The sequence below is a fragment of the Calypte anna genome, chromosome 11 (genome assembly GCF_003957555.1).
Source record: "Calypte anna isolate BGI_N300 chromosome 11, bCalAnn1_v1.p, whole genome shotgun sequence".
Classification (NCBI taxonomy): domain Eukaryota; kingdom Metazoa; phylum Chordata; class Aves; order Apodiformes; family Trochilidae; genus Calypte; species Calypte anna.
The window spans coordinates 7,912,346-7,929,376 of record NC_044257.1 but is presented as its reverse complement, the minus strand read 5'-3'; the positions used below and the strand labels follow the sequence as shown (position 1 = coordinate 7,929,376).

Genomic DNA, 17,031 nt, shown 5'->3' with positions numbered 1-17,031 from the left:
CGCAGACTCATATTTCCACATTTTTCTCCTTGACCTACTGACAGCCTGCACAAGGAAATCACCATTGGTATCTGACACGAGAACAGACATGACTGTGCTGGTATTGAAAGCAAGAGAGTTACATTTCTATAGGTAACTTCTTAAACGTAAAATTGAAATTTTAAAAAGGAAGATAAGAAGCTTTCAAGAGATGGGCAAGCCTTACAATGAAGTGCAAGAGAAAGAAATGCTACCTACACATCATGAAGGCAGCTCACTCAGAAGTATGGTTTTGAAAAGATAAAAAAACCATAACATTGTTTTTTAGTCCCATTCCTTTAATAAGGATTACACTTAGGAAATAAAGGCATAGCATCAAAGCATGGAACATGGCATGTGACCTGATGAATACTTTAAGATACTGAACTACTGCCAAGCCTTCAAATAGGCTTTCATTTAACTCAAGTGTTTCTTTATAGTCACTAAGTGGCAAACATTTGTGGATTTCTGCTTGCTGAGGTACTGCAGTGGCATTTACATTCATGAAAACACACGTTAGTCCTGAAGCCAAGTGTCCTGAGCAGTGGGCTGAAAAAGCTGCCATGAATTCTGTGGTTCACATAACTAGAAAAAAAAATGCTTGTAAATGACAACTATATCTTTCCTTTCTATCAGCTGCCCACACTAAAACACACCGCATACTGAAGTATATTTTGATTGTCACCTCAATTTAAGAATGGGTAGAGTGGAAATGGGTAAAGCAGACTACTTCTATCTACTTCTAGGCATTCCTCTCTAAGCCGTGCTAAGATACTTTCAGAAATATTCCCAAGTCAATCAGCAACATGCTTTTCTCATCTTATCCTATTTGATTCTGTTTCATAAAATGTCCTGAATCACATAGGAGTTAGTATTTTCCTACATACAGTACACTCAACAGTTCAAAAAATTAACCTATAACTCCTGAAGACAGTGCAGAAGTTTGAAGAAGGCATCTCAATCCATAATTAAAAATAAGAGGCACTGAGAAGGAAGAGTCCTTAACCTGTCAGTCCTTCCAGTCTTTTCCTCATGTAAATTCTAGTAATGTGCAGCAGTGAGAAACTGAAGTGCTTTTGTTTCACTCAATGGTTCACAGCTGTGGGCTGATAAAATTGCAGTGGAAAATAATTTTTTAAATTTTCTATTCACTTCCAAAACCTCAGGTGCTACAACCTGCATGCAGTTTTAAAAAATTTACAGTAAAGCACTGGTAGGTATAATATGTATTCCACTAAAAGAGAAAAAGACATCTATTTGTGTTTTATTCTGATTAATGGGAGCTTAGATACTGTCTTTCCTAAGGATAAGGTGCACAGGCACTGAAAGCTGTTGAAAGTAAAAAACTGGGCACAAAAAGATTTGTAAGATGGAATGAGGCTACTCTTCCAAATGCAGTTTTCTAGAAAATTCTTCAAGTGTGAAGTATGGCAGCCAAGCACTACATACCTAAGGAAGAGCATTTCACTAGCTTCTTCTAAATGTAAAGAATAAAAAGTATATCAATCTTTTACAGGATGGGAGTCAGCTGCAGACTAATGACACTTTAAAAAAATGGAAGATGTATCACTGATTGCTGCACATTTGTTGTCCACTCTTTCATGATGAACCCTATCTATATTCTCACTCTTTTAAGATTTTTTGTTTACAGTGAAAAGTTAAAGAAATAGACTAAAATAACTCACCAGAGAGGTAGCAAAGAAGCAGCACATAGCCTAGCAGAATACATGAACAGTCTCCATGCTAGAATTCTGTTTTCTACCATGTTATCCGTACTTGCAGCAAAGAAGCAAAGTTTCCACATGCAATATATATACTATTAATAAATATTTCACATTTTAGTAATACTATGAAAGGCTAATGAAACAGGTTAACTCCTTGGAAAGCAGCAGTGAAAATGCTTGTGCAAATCTCTCACTGCAATTCCATTAGGACTCAGGACAGTCAGAAAAGAAAGGAACCAAAACTTCCTTTTCCATTCCATTTGAACTGATTGCCCACAACAGAAACAAACACTTCCTGTGACATCAAGTTGTCATCAGCTTCTGTGATTCCCAGTTCACTCAGTCTTCTCTTGTGCATCTGGCTCTTCTTTGCAGAAGTAGCCCTGAGTTCATCTGCAATTTGACAGTTGCCTTCAGTTTGTTCAGAAATGTCACCTTCCTCATAAAGCTCCAACTCATCAGTTACACACTCAGGCAGTTCTTGTCTGAAGCCCTCTACACAGGCTGTTCCACCACTTGACTGGGTATTCCCTAAGTCAGGAAATAAGAATGTCAGCAATCATGCAAAACAGTCAAATCATTCAAAACTACTAGAATTTCATCTTCTTCAAACTTAACATTTTCACCTCATCCCACCCACTTTTTTGGATAACTGCTTGGTGACAGCCACATATATTTCAAATACAGTCTAGGATGTTAAAGGAAAAGGTTTCTTGTTGAGATGACTTCAGGTTGCTGAGTGATAGTGATATTAGAGAAAATTACAGCCATTGCACTTAGTGACAGTTGTTTAATAAGTTGTAATATACAAAATACTGTCAGATTTTATTTACCAAAGAGAAAAAATTGTGGCTCTGATGCTCAAAAGAAAAAACGAGCAGAGAATTATCATGAACTAGAAGAGCTGTAAGAGAAGCCCTATCTGCTTTCTTGATATCTTGCTATCTTCAAATTCTTGTTTTTGTATGTCCCAAGGAGGACATCAGACATACAGGCTCTGCTTGGCAGAGAGCACAGATCAGACAAATAAGGACTTTATACTGAAAGAGCACACACACTTTAAAGCACAGTCCCATTATTCAAGGACAGAAAGTTCAGCTTTTAGGAAATTTTAGTGTTCAGAGGGGTGTAAATATTTATTTCAGCTGAATCAATCTAGACATTATTAGAAGATTTATGAGACGATTATGAATTATGCCATTAAAAAATATGGGTATACTAGATCTACTAGTTTTAGGAATTTCTTCTAGAAAGATAAAAATACCTTTTTTTCTGTCTGCCGAAACATCCTTTAGATCAGTGGGCATTGCTGGTCTAACCAGGACCACACCATATCCTTCATTATTATGGATTGTATTATTAACCATGGTTATCTTGGGGATGTCATAATGTTCATCTAAAAAGTTCTACAGCAAAGAAATGGAAAGTCAACATGTTATGTCCAGCTAGAGGGATGCAAAATATTCCAATTTTAGGTAGTCTCAGTTCAATTGACTAGAATTTTATTTTTTGTCTACTCAAGTGATGTTGCAAAATCATTTTGTTTCTGGCAGATAAGAAATAAAACATGTATACTGCTTTAGTGGACCTACCCAAGGCAAATAAGCACCATCATTATCATATGTGACACACAAAAGTGCTACTATAACGCAACAAGGTTATAAGGCAACCTAAATACAAAAGATTTGCATTAATTCTAGCAGCTATAAGCATTTGAAAAACAAGTAGATTCTGCCTTGAACTGACCTTTATAAGTATTCCCTCCTTGCAGTGGTGTATGCTGTTGCCTAACAGGGTGCACGTACTACCTGGATATATTTCCACACCAGCACCCTACAAGATAAAATTGATGGCAGCTCACAAATAGTTCATGCACATTTCCAGTTTAACATGGAAACTCCATTGCAGATCTTTGGGTTCAGCTATCAGTATGCACAATGCAAAATTTGGCCACCACTCCAGCTTCACAGTTTTGTTAACCAAGTTAAGCAGCAATAATACCCACGGTTGAAGCCCCATACTACTGACACCAGTCCATAACAGCTCTGGTAATTGCAAGGCCTTGATTAACTTTCTTGTTCTTTAGTCATTAACCTCACCACTTAAAGCCCCATCATTCTTCAAAACGTTACATTCAGAGTTCAGTTCTGTGTTTATCATCTTTCTGTAAGAATCAATGGACAAGGTGTCCAAAAAGGGTGTTTCACTTGCAGAGCAAATGCAAGATATAATAATTTATGGGCAGAGAAAACAGAAAACCACTTTAAAAATATTGCAGGACAGGAGTCAGTCCAGCAATTCAGCAACAGTTATTTTATATGTGCACTTTTTACTACATAATTTGCATATCATGACACAAAAATCAGCATGAGACACTTCACTGGATAATATCAGAGGCTACAAAACCCCTGGGACCAATCTCTTAAACCCAGTAATATGTAGCTGCCCAAACTTAATTTGTAAAGGTTCCCTCAAAAAAGGCAGAGGTCATCATGTTACTATTATTTCCAAGCAAGCAACTTTTCTTTTAATTTAGGAAATAAGTTAGAGTTACTAATTGGGTCATACCTTAGCACCATAGAGATCAGAGTGTTTCATTGCAAGCTCAGCTGATGTTCGCACTGTTATGCCTGTAGTTTCACACTGTAACACACAGCTCTCCAGGGTGGTTTTCCCACGGTGGACATCTATACACATAGAGAACAAATATTGTTAAATAAACCAGCTATGCAAAGGTGAATCCCTCCTACAGATAGATGGACTTGTAATACTTATACTGTGTGATAAAATTATTTTTTAAAATTTTATCCACTTCAGATTAATTTTACTGATTTGCTCATGCATAGTTTGAACTCATACTGTCTTTCTAGTGTAAGCAGGAACATTTTTTTTTTCAAAAAAAGGGGAGAAGCCTTCATATTTATATCTGTAGGGCTTCTCTCAGCAATGTTTTGTTAAAACCAGGAAACTTTAACTGGGTCCCAATCTTGATTCTAACAGTAAATTATGAAATATTCACAAAAAGGTCAAGATGTTTTTGTACTTACTTAAAATCCCCTCCACAGCATCATGTTGCACTAACTTCAAACTGGAGATCTTAATATTGGCTCCTGTGCAGTCAACAAAGTTGTCTCCTTTCCCTCGTTTTTCTATCACTACATCATCTGGCAGGCCATAGCCTTAAAGCAGAGGTAGAAGATACAAGTTTGATGAATAACTGGTAACAGTCAGGTGCTCAGTACATAATAGATATTTGAATTAAATATAGAGGTATAAAATTTGAGGTCTAATATCTTAAACTAGATTTTCCACTCAGTGGCCAGGCTATACCTTCTACTCTCTCTCTACCAAGGTAGAGGCATTAAAACCAAATTCAAAACTTACTGTACTTAAATGACAAAATAAAATGCAAAGTTATTTTAGACATTTGAAACAATGGGTAATTGAGCAAAAAAACATTTGCCAAAGCTAAAGTTCTCACTTCCATAAGTTACATCAGAACAGGAAGATGCAGTAACCAGGAACACAGGGGCACCTGCAGCTGCTTTCTGATCAGAGGTTCAGTAGGGCAGGCAGAGGTTCCAAAGAGCACAAGGGAAAAGCATGCACCATCACAATACCATGAAGCAAGTGCAAAGGACTTCATATTGTCAGCCAACTTCACTCACCTATTTAAATGAAACTTGGGTCTAAACTTAATGTTCTTGTGTTACATGGGCCTCCAGATTAATTCAGATTCGAAAGAAACTTTCACAAGCATATGCCAGCATTGATTTACTAAGCCATCCACAGCTGTCAACATTCAACTACTTACAGGAATATTTATGAGCAAGTGAAGCTTTTATTTCTTGTCACTGACAAGAATCACGATAAGGAAAACAATAATGCAACATCCATTAAAGCAGCACGAGTCCTGTCATTTTCTGGAAGTAAGCACAAACTCAACTAACAAGTGCCTGAGCAAGATGCTAGCTTTTAACCAAGTACATAAATACTGCAATGTGCAAGTAGAAAGGTTAAAAAAAGAAGAAACCTTTGTACAAGAGTTGGCAGAAAGTTTTAAAGACAGCAGATTTAATGCAAAGTTAAGTAATTGATATTTCAATACATTAAACTCTCCAAAAATCCTTTACCACTGCTACTGATCCATGGTCACTTCTGGGGCAGCTTGCTTCCAATACACAAAAAGAGATCACCACAGGGCAGCCAGTGGCAGATCTAGTTCAACTTCATATCATTACAGAAAGAGGTTATTATCCAAAGCAAGAATTTTAGGAACAATTGTCCTACAGACTACCTGCAGTTTTTCTTACTATGCTTTAAGCTCACTTTGGAAATCACCTCTGAAGCAGCAGCTCTAGTAGTAAGAAAGAAGTCCGTGACAAGACAAGAAACAGAGAAGGAAAGAGTCACCTGCTGTCAACTGGTGCTCAATACACAGCCCAGCCATGGCTGTACACCCTGCCTGTAAGCTGAGCAACTCCATGGGAGGTGAAGGCCATTGTCATTCAGTAACACTGATCACAGATGTTAGATGTGCTGCTGCTACAGGTTCCCATCCAGCTTGATCAACTACTGTACAAGGAGAAGGGGAGTTCTCAGGTGCCTTTGCCACTCATTTCTGGCAAGTGTTATCCCTTAACATGACTTCCTGCAGCTGCTACTGCTTTAACCTTATGTAGTTCTTGTATGTTTGTATTTAACCCTGACTTTCTAATCCTCATACTTTCAAACATAGTACTGACTTGCACAGTGGCTGGAAAAAAAGAAAATCTCTATTAAGAAAAGTGTCATTATATCTTTGATGAGTCACCTCTTCATCCCAAGCTGCCAAAACAGCCAGCTGCTCAGATTAGTGCCAGCAAACTTTCTCTTGATGTTCCTACTTCAAATGTTTGGCAGCTACTATTGCTGTAAGAAGATTAAATACTCTGACACATACTCATTATTCAGAGAGTGGTTTGTACTACAGATACTTATTTATATGCCTTGCTCCTTAAAATAGAGCAGCTCATCCTTTGCACCGTTTGTATTACTGTTTCCTCAAAGCTAGAAAAGCAATAAATACCACTCCATACAATTTCAGAACAATGTTATTCTGGCAGATAAATAAAGCACTTTGTGGAGGCTCTTTATCCTGTAGGTCCATTGACTATCAGCACACAAATCCATATAAATCAAACATATACAACAGAAGGGTGAGAAAGAAAATGACACTCATAAAACAAGGGCAAGAAAAACAAAGTTGAGAACAGGAAATTGAACTCCTGGCCTTCATCCCGTTAAGAAGTTTTGACAAGATAAATAAGTATCTGAACAGCTGCACAAGCACCAGTGCTATAAACCATTACATTGCAATAGAGTGTACATGCCTAAAGCAGAGAAATTACACTGAGAAATCAAGAATTGTGAAGAAGAGATAGCATCATATCCTAGACAAGGCAGAAGTATTTCAAACACAAATATTTTGTAAGAAAAGACAGAACCACATACCCTGTGTCTGTACTTCTACAGAATAAACATACAAGTTAAATCAACAACTTCCTTCTCTACCCATATGCTTCACATAATGAAAATTCACACTAGAAGACCCCACACACATCACTGACGTGCAGTATGTGCCACCAGCTAAGTTCTAATAGCACTTGGCTCTTTCCCTGTGTATTCACCAGTGCTATACTGGCCATAAGTCTCAGAGCATACCTCTGAAGCCAAAGGACATGCAAAGAACAAAGACATCTCTCAAGTACTCTTAAATTACTACCTCTAAAAATTGAAGCCTCTCAGAATTACTTTAGTGCTTCCCAGATTAAAATAATAAAAAAATCAAGACCCTCATGTCTGTTTAAGCTCTTTTATGTATATAGACAGGATTTAACCAGTTGGAAGGAAATGATAAATTTGCCATTATATCAGCAAAGTTTACAGTTTATTTGCAAAGGTAGCTACACCTAATGAAACATCTTACTCCATCTTGCATGAGACGTGGCTCCTACAAGATTAAGAGCACTTAGAAGAAAAAAGCAAATGTTGCAGCCAAACTCTGCAAAAGTAATCCTCATGCAGAGCTAGTTTATGACAATTTACTATGTTCTAAGGACCTTTATGCTAGCAAACCTTCTACCTTCTACTTCAATTGAATCAGCAATGCAGAACACGCCATCTACAACATAATGACCAGGACAGATGATGACTGTGTCTCCTTCATAACAGGCATTTACAGCTGCCAGTGGATCATTGTGAAACTGTAAAAGAAAAACAATATAATCAGCTCCTGAAGAGTGCTATAAAAACTGATGCATTTATGCCCTTAGAGCTCACTTTTCAATTAGATGTTGCTGCTTTTGTTTAAAAAGAAACCCTTTTTAATGGCATCAGTACTACTTTGAATTCAAGAATTGTATCACTCTCTGGAAAAAAAATAGCCTTAAAACATTTTTTTGAGGTTTGTCTCATGTCCATCTACCCAAGAGAAAACTGGGGCAGAGACAGATTGAAGGGCATATACACCAGAAAGCAAATCTCAGTACAGCCTTGGCTCCAGGCCAACATTTGAATTGTGCCTCAAGTGACTTGCTATGAATTACTAAAGAAATAGATGACAGAAGGTAAAGAAAACACACACAAACAACTCAGCACCTAGATTTAGGCTAGTCTGAACACTGACACAACCCTTTGCTCCTGGTACAAGTCATCCAAAAGTAGTGTTCTGATATTACAGTGGCAAATAGAGAGCTCACATGGTCCTTGTTCTTGTCCAAAGATGTCAGGCTGATATCCTTCATAAATATTACTGGGGATTCTATATGGAAGGATAACAGAGAGCACAGAAAAACTACATATTTATTGCTTCCCAGCAAATTCCAGAGTAAGCATAGTGAGTGTATTTTTCAGTTGCCAAGTCAGAAAATCTGATTTATAGCCCAAAACGTAATCCAGGACTTTCCCTGTGGCTCCATTTTGGCTTGAACTATTTAGTTCATTAACTTAATCAGAATACACATCTCTGTCTTCAAACTCTATATCATTATCAGGAATATCAAAAGATGTAGGCATTTCAGACCTAAATACAAGTATTTAATTTAAATATAAATTATATAAATATTAAGCCCTGATATGGTTCATTGTAGAATTATTACAGAGTTTCTCTCATTCCCTATAGACAGGAAGGAAACTGCTTGTTTAGAGTACTCAGCAGACACAAATTATTTGTATCATCCAGTCTTGCCTTGGTGTTTAAATTGGTGCTTTTTTAAAATGACAAAAATTAAGACTGTGCAAATGTAGTACATTGTACATGAGAAGTTAACTTATTCTTCCACATGGTTTCTTGAGGAGAGAAAAGTATTAACAGACAAGTAATTCATGTTACTGTACCTGTATTTCTAGTTCTTCACCACCAGATTCAGGGCAAAGTTTGTCCCTTATCAATGACTGCAATAGACTTGCCATCATGGTTGAGGATACAACATGAGTTATCTTGGTACCTGTTGATCTCAATCCTTTAGCTTGGAGACCACTGTATTTTTGGTAACCAAACACATATCTAAAACAAGAGCAACAAAGCCATCAGTTCTTTCTTCAGTCAAGAATGCCTATGCCCATATAGCCCCACTCCTTGCACAAACCCACTAAATACCTTAGCAGAGGATTCTCAATTAGTTTTAGCTTTTGTTTTAAGTGCTCTATTTTCTCATACAATTTGAGTCCTTCCACCATGGAGATGTTTTCTGCTTCTGAGTCTGAATCACTGCTTGATATGCTGTTCCTCACATTTAAAAACTCCCTGTAAAGCTCTTCACATTGAGACAACAAATTCTGGTAGTCAGCTACAAGCCCAGAAGGCACACGGTGTTCAAGAATGTCATAATGCCTGCAATTAAAAGCAAGAGGTCAGCATATTTTGCATTTACAATTCTGAAAGATCAAGTAGAAACCTGGAAAGAACCCGAGTTCTTTGGACAAGATTCTTTGCAGTCAATATCAGCATTGCTCATTGTTTTTAAGGTAGGGAAACCAGAAATCTGAACAAACACAAACATTGCTTTCTAAACAGATGCCCATTCACCTTGAAAAATTATACACAATTAACAAAATCTCACTCTAAAACAAAGGCATAAGCACAGCTATACAAATATTAAGAATTTAGAAAGTAATTATGTATGAAAATTTATCTAATTTGTATGCATTTATTAGAAAAACTGAAAATAATGTCTGAAATAGAAGAAAAGTCTATAATGTTAAATCTTTATTAGCAAAAATGTAAACAACCTGGATAAAAACAGAGATTTTATGAGGTTATACAAATTAGTAAGAGGAGTTATATTTGGAAATTATCAGAGACAGAGATTATCAGCACCAACAAAAAAAGTGGAAACATACTGTACAGCAAATTTTACATCATCCCAAGAGTATCCTTAATAAATGAAGTTGCAGACCAGAAAATGCCAGCTCAAAGTTGCATTGCCAAAGTCAGAAAGTTGAGGACATCTGCCAGAGAAACTGTGCCAAGAACTCTAGGGCAAATCACACAGGACAAATCCTGGGATCAACAGAAGAGCTGGACAGCAATTAATACAAATAAAACAAGATTTAATTATCTCACACCATTTTTGTAGGGAACTAACTGAACACAGTATTAATAGGTCTCTTCAATAGGCCACATGAAATAAGAGCAAAAAGACATGCAGTGGTTCTTTAAAGGCTGTGCTTAAAGCATGCAGCAAAGAACAAGAAAATTTGTAGTGAGAGCAGTTAATACCTTTACAATTCTAATAAACAGAGTATACAGAAAATTAAAGAGCTTCACAAAATTTTGAGAATGGGATTATCGAGAGCAGCAAATTAACCAAATGCAGCATGATTAACAGCAGCAATATAGAAATATAAAATATTTTAAGGAAAGTTATTGAGCATAATTTGGCCCTGAAAAGCATGCTCTACATTTTAGAACTGATTACTCTGAAAGTGCAAGAAAGTTTGTTTTTTCATGCTTTAGTGAAACAGTTCATACAGCTTTACTTGCCTCAGAATATTAGTACAGTGTAAAGATACTGCCTGTTCACAGTCAAACAATGCATACCAGAAACCTGAGAAGTTTAAAGCATCTTATATTTTGATGCACTGAAGATGAATGTTACTTGAGCTGACACTTCAGTGAGCAGATCATAAAACAGGATAGCACCAACATCAGTGTATCTTAGAGGACAGGCTTTTTATCAAGCACAGCATGGGAGAAAAAGAAAACAGAACATCTGATTGTCTGCTTGAAGACAATGTTTAATCAGTTTGGATTCTCACCAAAATTGCTGTAAGGTCACACAGTCTTATAGAAATAAAAAAACCATTATCCCACAGCACATCACTGCATTCTGGTTTCGTTCCATGCAAAGTCTCCAGAAGGTTCCAAAAATTCGACAACAGAATAGCCATTTGCTGGAGCATATAAGTATAAATACTTCACAAACATGTACAATTTCCAAATATAACTCTTCTTCCTAATTTGTATAACCTCATAAAAACACAGGCATATCAGTCTTCAGATGTCACATTGTGTCACATTTGAGAGACCTGCAGCCACCTTTTTTATAGTGTGGGTAATTATACTAATTTTCTTGGTAAAGCACGTGCTTTATGCTAAATTTTAGCACATGTAATGCCATCTTCTAAATAGCATTTCAGGATAGTTTATAATATTCCCTGATGTAGCTTCCCAGCATCATAGTAATATCAAGCCTGGATCTGAATGACACACAACTTTCCAGATACACACGATGCCAAGTTTTAATAAGAAAAGGAACTGAAATATAAATCTCACGAAAGACTTAAGGAAAAGGTAGAGCACCAAACCTCAGGGGAAAACCTACAGTAAAATCAGTTTCAGTTATTCATTTCAGGTATGGTTTATGGTGAGCTTTGGTTATTTAACAGTCAAAAATATAACCAGATTGTGGTCCTTGTGCACTGCTTCATTTCCATGGGGCATGGCAGCATTAAAACACCACCTTCAGAAAACCTAATGCCAACTAATCCCACTAGGGAAAGAAATACACACAGCCCTCCTTCAGCATGACCATTTCATAAACTTTTGTTTACATTCAGTTCCATTCTGGTTCTTATTCTATGCCCAAAGATATTAGAGCATCCCATGCTAGCTTTTATTAAAACTACAATTCATATGCCTGCAATTTAAAGGAGGCTATGGCCAGGTTTGGAGTGCCATCTAATGGAAGGCCAAGGATTACAGGGAAAAAACGTGCGTTAAGAAATCAAGTGGCAACCTCAGTTGCACTCTCTTTCCATAAAGCATTTTACCATCAGGCAGTGAATGCTGTTAGAAAAAGCTTGCTTTGATTTACTAGTGAACAGGGTTTTTCTTAAATCTAGCTGTGTGTCACTATTCCTGTGCCACCCTTTCCTGTGGCTCTACTCTAAGAATATCCAAAGTGTTGCACTCACAGTCTCAGTCGAGGCTCCACACATCGTACGAAGTAATCAAAATCATCCTCCTCTTCCTCATCCCAGGTCCTCCAGATATACTGGTAGAAGAACCTTTTGAAGGAAAGAAAGTGTTTAATCACACAAAGGAGATCACATTTACCCAAGCAGTGACAACAGCACTGGAAACACAAATTTTAACAAATTGGAGTGTTCATCTCAAAGCATCTGTCAATTTCCAGCTTACTGCAATGTGAATTATTTAGTATACACAGAAGTTATCCTTCTTGTCTGTTGTTTACCTGCATAAAGAGTTTTATTTTGACAGCTCTCAAACAGTATGTAATACATAAAAGAAATGGAGATGGAGAGGAGACAGAGATGATAAAGAAAGGAAAAGAAATCAGAAGAATTAAGATGTGAATAGACATCTGAAGAATAAGGAGCAAATCTAGGGAAGCAGGAAAAAGAAGGGGACCCAAAAAAGGGAAAAAAAATCACCAAAATGTTATTGAAAAGAAAGGAACACTGCACTAGAGCCAGCAAGGGGATTCAGCTCAAGGAAATCTGGAGTAGAAAAGAAAGGAAAAGCAACACAATTTTTACCCTCTTTTGACACAGAAAGTAGACTGACAATAAGCTGCAGCTAATCATACTTCATGATTGTGTGAATACATGTAGCTGCAGAGGACACCACAGATTTTAGTTTGTGAGCAGTCTCCTCATAGTACCAGTCATCAGATTTACTTTGAAACTTGTGGAGCTGCCAGTATGACCACAAGAACTCAGAGCAATACCCATTGAATACTACCAGAGTGTAATAAAAATTAAATCTTAAGCATTTTCCTACCTGACATGCTCTACAGCTAGTGCTGTCTGGTCAAACTCTCCTGATTCATCATACACAACCCACAGCTCCTGCAGTGGTATCTGACGCTCCTTCAGCTCCAAGAGCTCCTGCATGCACTCCAAGGTGAAGGTGCTATCCCGAGACTCACACAGAAAAGGTTCACTCAATTGCACAACTGCTTTCAGAGCTGAGTACTCCACATCAACAACCTGTGGAAACAAACTCTTCTGGAGATTTCTCAACAACCTTAGACATAGCTCAAGACTAACATGACATGCAGAAGTCAGCAGGCCATACTGTGCCAGCTGATGCACACAAACCAATGCACATTGCTTACTACAGCAAAGACAATCTATTCAGCTGAAATGATAACCACAGAATTCAGGTTCTCAGAAGCACATATCTAGAGCCTTTTCCACATTCAAAACTTCATTCAAATCCCTCATACTACTCAAAAAGCCAGTAAGCTGTTCCCCTGATTTGTTTGTTTTGGTTTTTAAAGCATGTAGAAGGAGTATCCTCAGACTCAAAAAAATCAGCAAGGTACAGCTCTTGAGGACTCCTTTGGGGCTCATTTTTCCAAGTGTATACAGAACACAAACAATCCAAAGAGTTAGTTTGTTCCAGTGAAAGTTGTTTTGTCACTAATTGGGCTGAAAAGTTGAGGGAATACAAAATTTTCCCTCTTCATTGCAAAACTGCAATTCTGAACATCCAAGGTTTGTACAAAGAGGTACAACTTGGACACTGAGAGCACTAGAAAAAGTATTCCAAATCAGCAATCCTCAGCAGGCCTGTGACAGGAGTACACAATGCGGAAGAGCTACCATGAATTAAAAGGAAGAATTTTACTGATTAAAATAAATGACAAATCATCAAAGCCTGCTAGTTGAAAAGACTACATTGCAACAGCCAGCTCTGGACTAATTACTTATCTCCTCACAGAGTTCTACCTCACAGCTCATTCACATTGACTTGGTGTGCTCCATCCAGTTTCAAGCAAGGAATCCTTTCAAAAAATTCTCATTCCTCGAGCCACCACTGGCAATTACATATGAAAACTTCAACATTTTCTACCAGCTCATCAACTTCCTAGAGAAATGATCTGTTAGAGGTAAATTATGTTAACTGGAGACAAATGCCTGAGCAAATGCATTCCATTTACCTCAACAAGGACTTCAAACACATTAGTTCGCCAAACTGCCTGCCATCCAGATGGTTCAAGGACCTTCTCCAGGTATTCAGCTGTGAATTCTTTCACCTCAGAAGCTTTGCAATCAGCTAAAAAGAAATTGAAGATAGTATCTTTATGCAAGAAAGTAAATCCTCCAGATAATTGGAAAATGAAAGTCACAACAGCTAAAATGTTTCTCTATCATTCTGTTTTGCTCATGGTAGCCATCAGCATTTTTGCTGATTTTCTTAATACTGACAGAGCTAAACAGTTTTGGGTTTTTTTTATTTTGTGCTTCTGTGGAAGAGATCCAATAGTCAGCCTTCCAGGTACTGAAAGTTTCAGTGCCAGTGGTATTAAAAAGCTAACGTGCATTATCTTAAACAATCTTACTGTACACAAAAATGTATAGTAAGATCAGTTTAAAAAGACACAGAGTCCAGTATTAGCACATTTTCTTTTCAATCATTCAGATTTTATTTACTTATATTAAAAATACTTGCTCCCAGTCCCCCAGCTAGAGGGGCTAAGGTTACAGGAAAAGTGATGGCAGCACACCACATCTTTTCTAGTTCTACATGTCATGAAGAGCATCTCCCAATTCAATACAGAAGTGACTCAATTTAAACTGCATGATTTATACAGTCACTACAAGAAACCTGACTACACATTCTTTTTCTACCAAGAAATTACTTACCCAAGATGTAATCCTGGTAAGCTTTAAACCGCTCATAAAACAAAAGATGGTCAGTGTGAAAAATATCTGGAAAAAGTACATTCCCATCTGGCTCAGTCCTTCCTAAAGCAGTCCCTGGTTTGTCACGACTGCCATAATCACTGCAGCAACCACCTTCCTGGAGCAGATCTGTGGAGAGGAGTGGGAAACAAAGCTAACCCCACAAACTATCAGTTCAAAGCCATCATCATTGATTCCATTCCCAAAGAACTCCTGTTCAGCCCAGGTTCTAGTATCAACCTGCTTTCTACAACACACTCTGAATTATCCTTGGTGAAGAGAGTGTCTTATCTGGTTACTTGCTCTCTTCAGAGTATTTACCCTGTTTCAAAAGATGATCTCCGTATTTGTTGCCACCTGCCCTGAGCTGCAGCTACTTGCTAGTTTGCTTTGTTCATTTTGTAAGATTTCCAGCTGGCCTATGAAATCTAGCAGTTTTGACATCAAATTTGATGAAGTTCTTCCATATCTAGTGCAAAACTCAGTCAACAAAAATAAGATCAAAACCAGTGTATGAGCCAATTAGTTAGACAATATAATTTTTCTTTGTAGCAAAACCACTATAACATGCAAATAAAATTAAAAGGTGATTTTAATGAAGTAGGGTTTATGAAATATTTTTAAAGCTTTCTGTAAAACTGTAGCTATACGTCACATGTACAATGCAAATAGGAATTTCTCTCCTACACACTCATAATGAAATCCAGCAAGCATGATAACAATACCTTGTACAATCCACACCATGAATTCCAGAGCACAGCTCACGTTCCAGAACAAGCTGTATTTAATTTAAGCTGCTCTTTGACTCCAAGCTGCAAGCCCGGAAGCCCACACCAACCATGAGCTGGCACTGAGCAATGGTACTAATGGATCCTAAAAGCACCGAGATTCAGCAGTGTGCTACCAAGGCAGAGGAACTGCTGCCAGGAAAACATCTTCCCTCTGTCATTGTTTCAAACACATATATAGTCTTTTTATAGAAGAACACAGGGACGCTGATTTAAATGCCTGTTATGCACCTGAAGAGCACATCAAAAGTTCTTAATCAATAGGAAAAAAAAAATACTTTGTTAACTTCCAAAGCCGCCCCCACGTTTCCTCGCAGGGCCGCGTTTCCAGCCCGGTTCCCCCCCACGCACCAGCAGCCTCAAGGATGAGGAAGCGCTAAGCACCGAAGCTGCCCAGGCCGAACCGCGCGTCCCTGCCGGCACCGCCCCAAGCCGGAGCGGAACCGGGACGGGCCCGGCTGCAGGAGTACCCCGCCCCCCACACCCGGCGGAGCGGCCACCCGTGACCCTACCTGGCTTTGTCTCCTCGGCGCGCTCCTGTAAGCCAGCGCTGCCCGCGACGGGCACCGGTTCGCGTCCGTCTCCCCACAACCCCGCCGGTGCCGGTACTGGTCCCGGTTCGTCCATACTCCCAGCCCGCGCTGCGCTGCTCCGCCCGCTGAAATTTCAAACTTCCCGGCAGCTAACGCGCGGTGACGTCACCCGCAGCGGCCGCGCTGATTGGCTGCCTGCAGGGCGGGGCCGTTGAGCGGCCCGGGCTGTGAACACCGCAGCCGCGCCCGCCCGCTGCACACCGGGCCGGCAGCAGCAGGGAGGGAGCGCTTACAAACCGAACCGGCAAACCGGACCGGTTCTGACCAGGCCAAAGCAAAAGTGCCTGCGAGGAAGGGCAGAGCCCCTCCAAACCAGCTCCGTGCCTCCAGCGGGGTTTCGGTCCCGCTGAGGTGTGTCCACAAGCAGCGGAACAATCCCACACCCCCCGCTAGGGCCCCCCAAGGAAAAGGTCAAATCAATAAAAGAAACCTCACCCCAGGGAGACACGCTTTGCCTTTAGCTCTGACCCATTGCTGGGCCAGAGGCACCTCATTAAAATTTAAAGCACTGTTGTTTTTTTTCACTCTGAATTTCTAAGTGCTTTTGGCTTTGTGGAAGCGTCAGCGCCTCCCATTTCCCTCTCTCCATCACGATTCGTTTTACGATCCAGTTCCTCTCTTCAAGCCACTGCTTGTGTTTTGAGCTCTGGTACCACAAGTGCCCATAAAGCACGAATGCTGTCATTAAGGTTGAGCTCAGCAATCAGGAGG

At 38.9% G+C, this 17,031-nt stretch overlaps 1 protein-coding gene across 1 annotated transcript; it reads right to left on the bottom strand.

Annotated features, from left to right (window-relative positions):
• Positions 1–1,962: 1,962 nt before the first annotated feature.
• Positions 1,963–16,354, bottom strand: SHCBP1 (SHC binding and spindle associated 1). The gene is made up of 13 exons (XM_030458006.1): positions 16,240–16,354; positions 14,901–15,068; positions 14,195–14,310; positions 13,030–13,238; positions 12,201–12,293; positions 9,382–9,615; positions 9,120–9,288; positions 7,867–7,987; positions 4,790–4,921; positions 4,311–4,429; positions 3,489–3,575; positions 3,007–3,148; positions 1,963–2,273 (listed from the first exon to the last, which is right to left on the bottom strand). Exons 1-13 carry the CDS (start codon positions 16,352–16,354, stop codon positions 1,963–1,965), a joined length of 2,016 nt encoding a protein of 671 aa, XP_030313866.1.
• Positions 16,355–17,031: the final 677 nt, after the last annotated feature.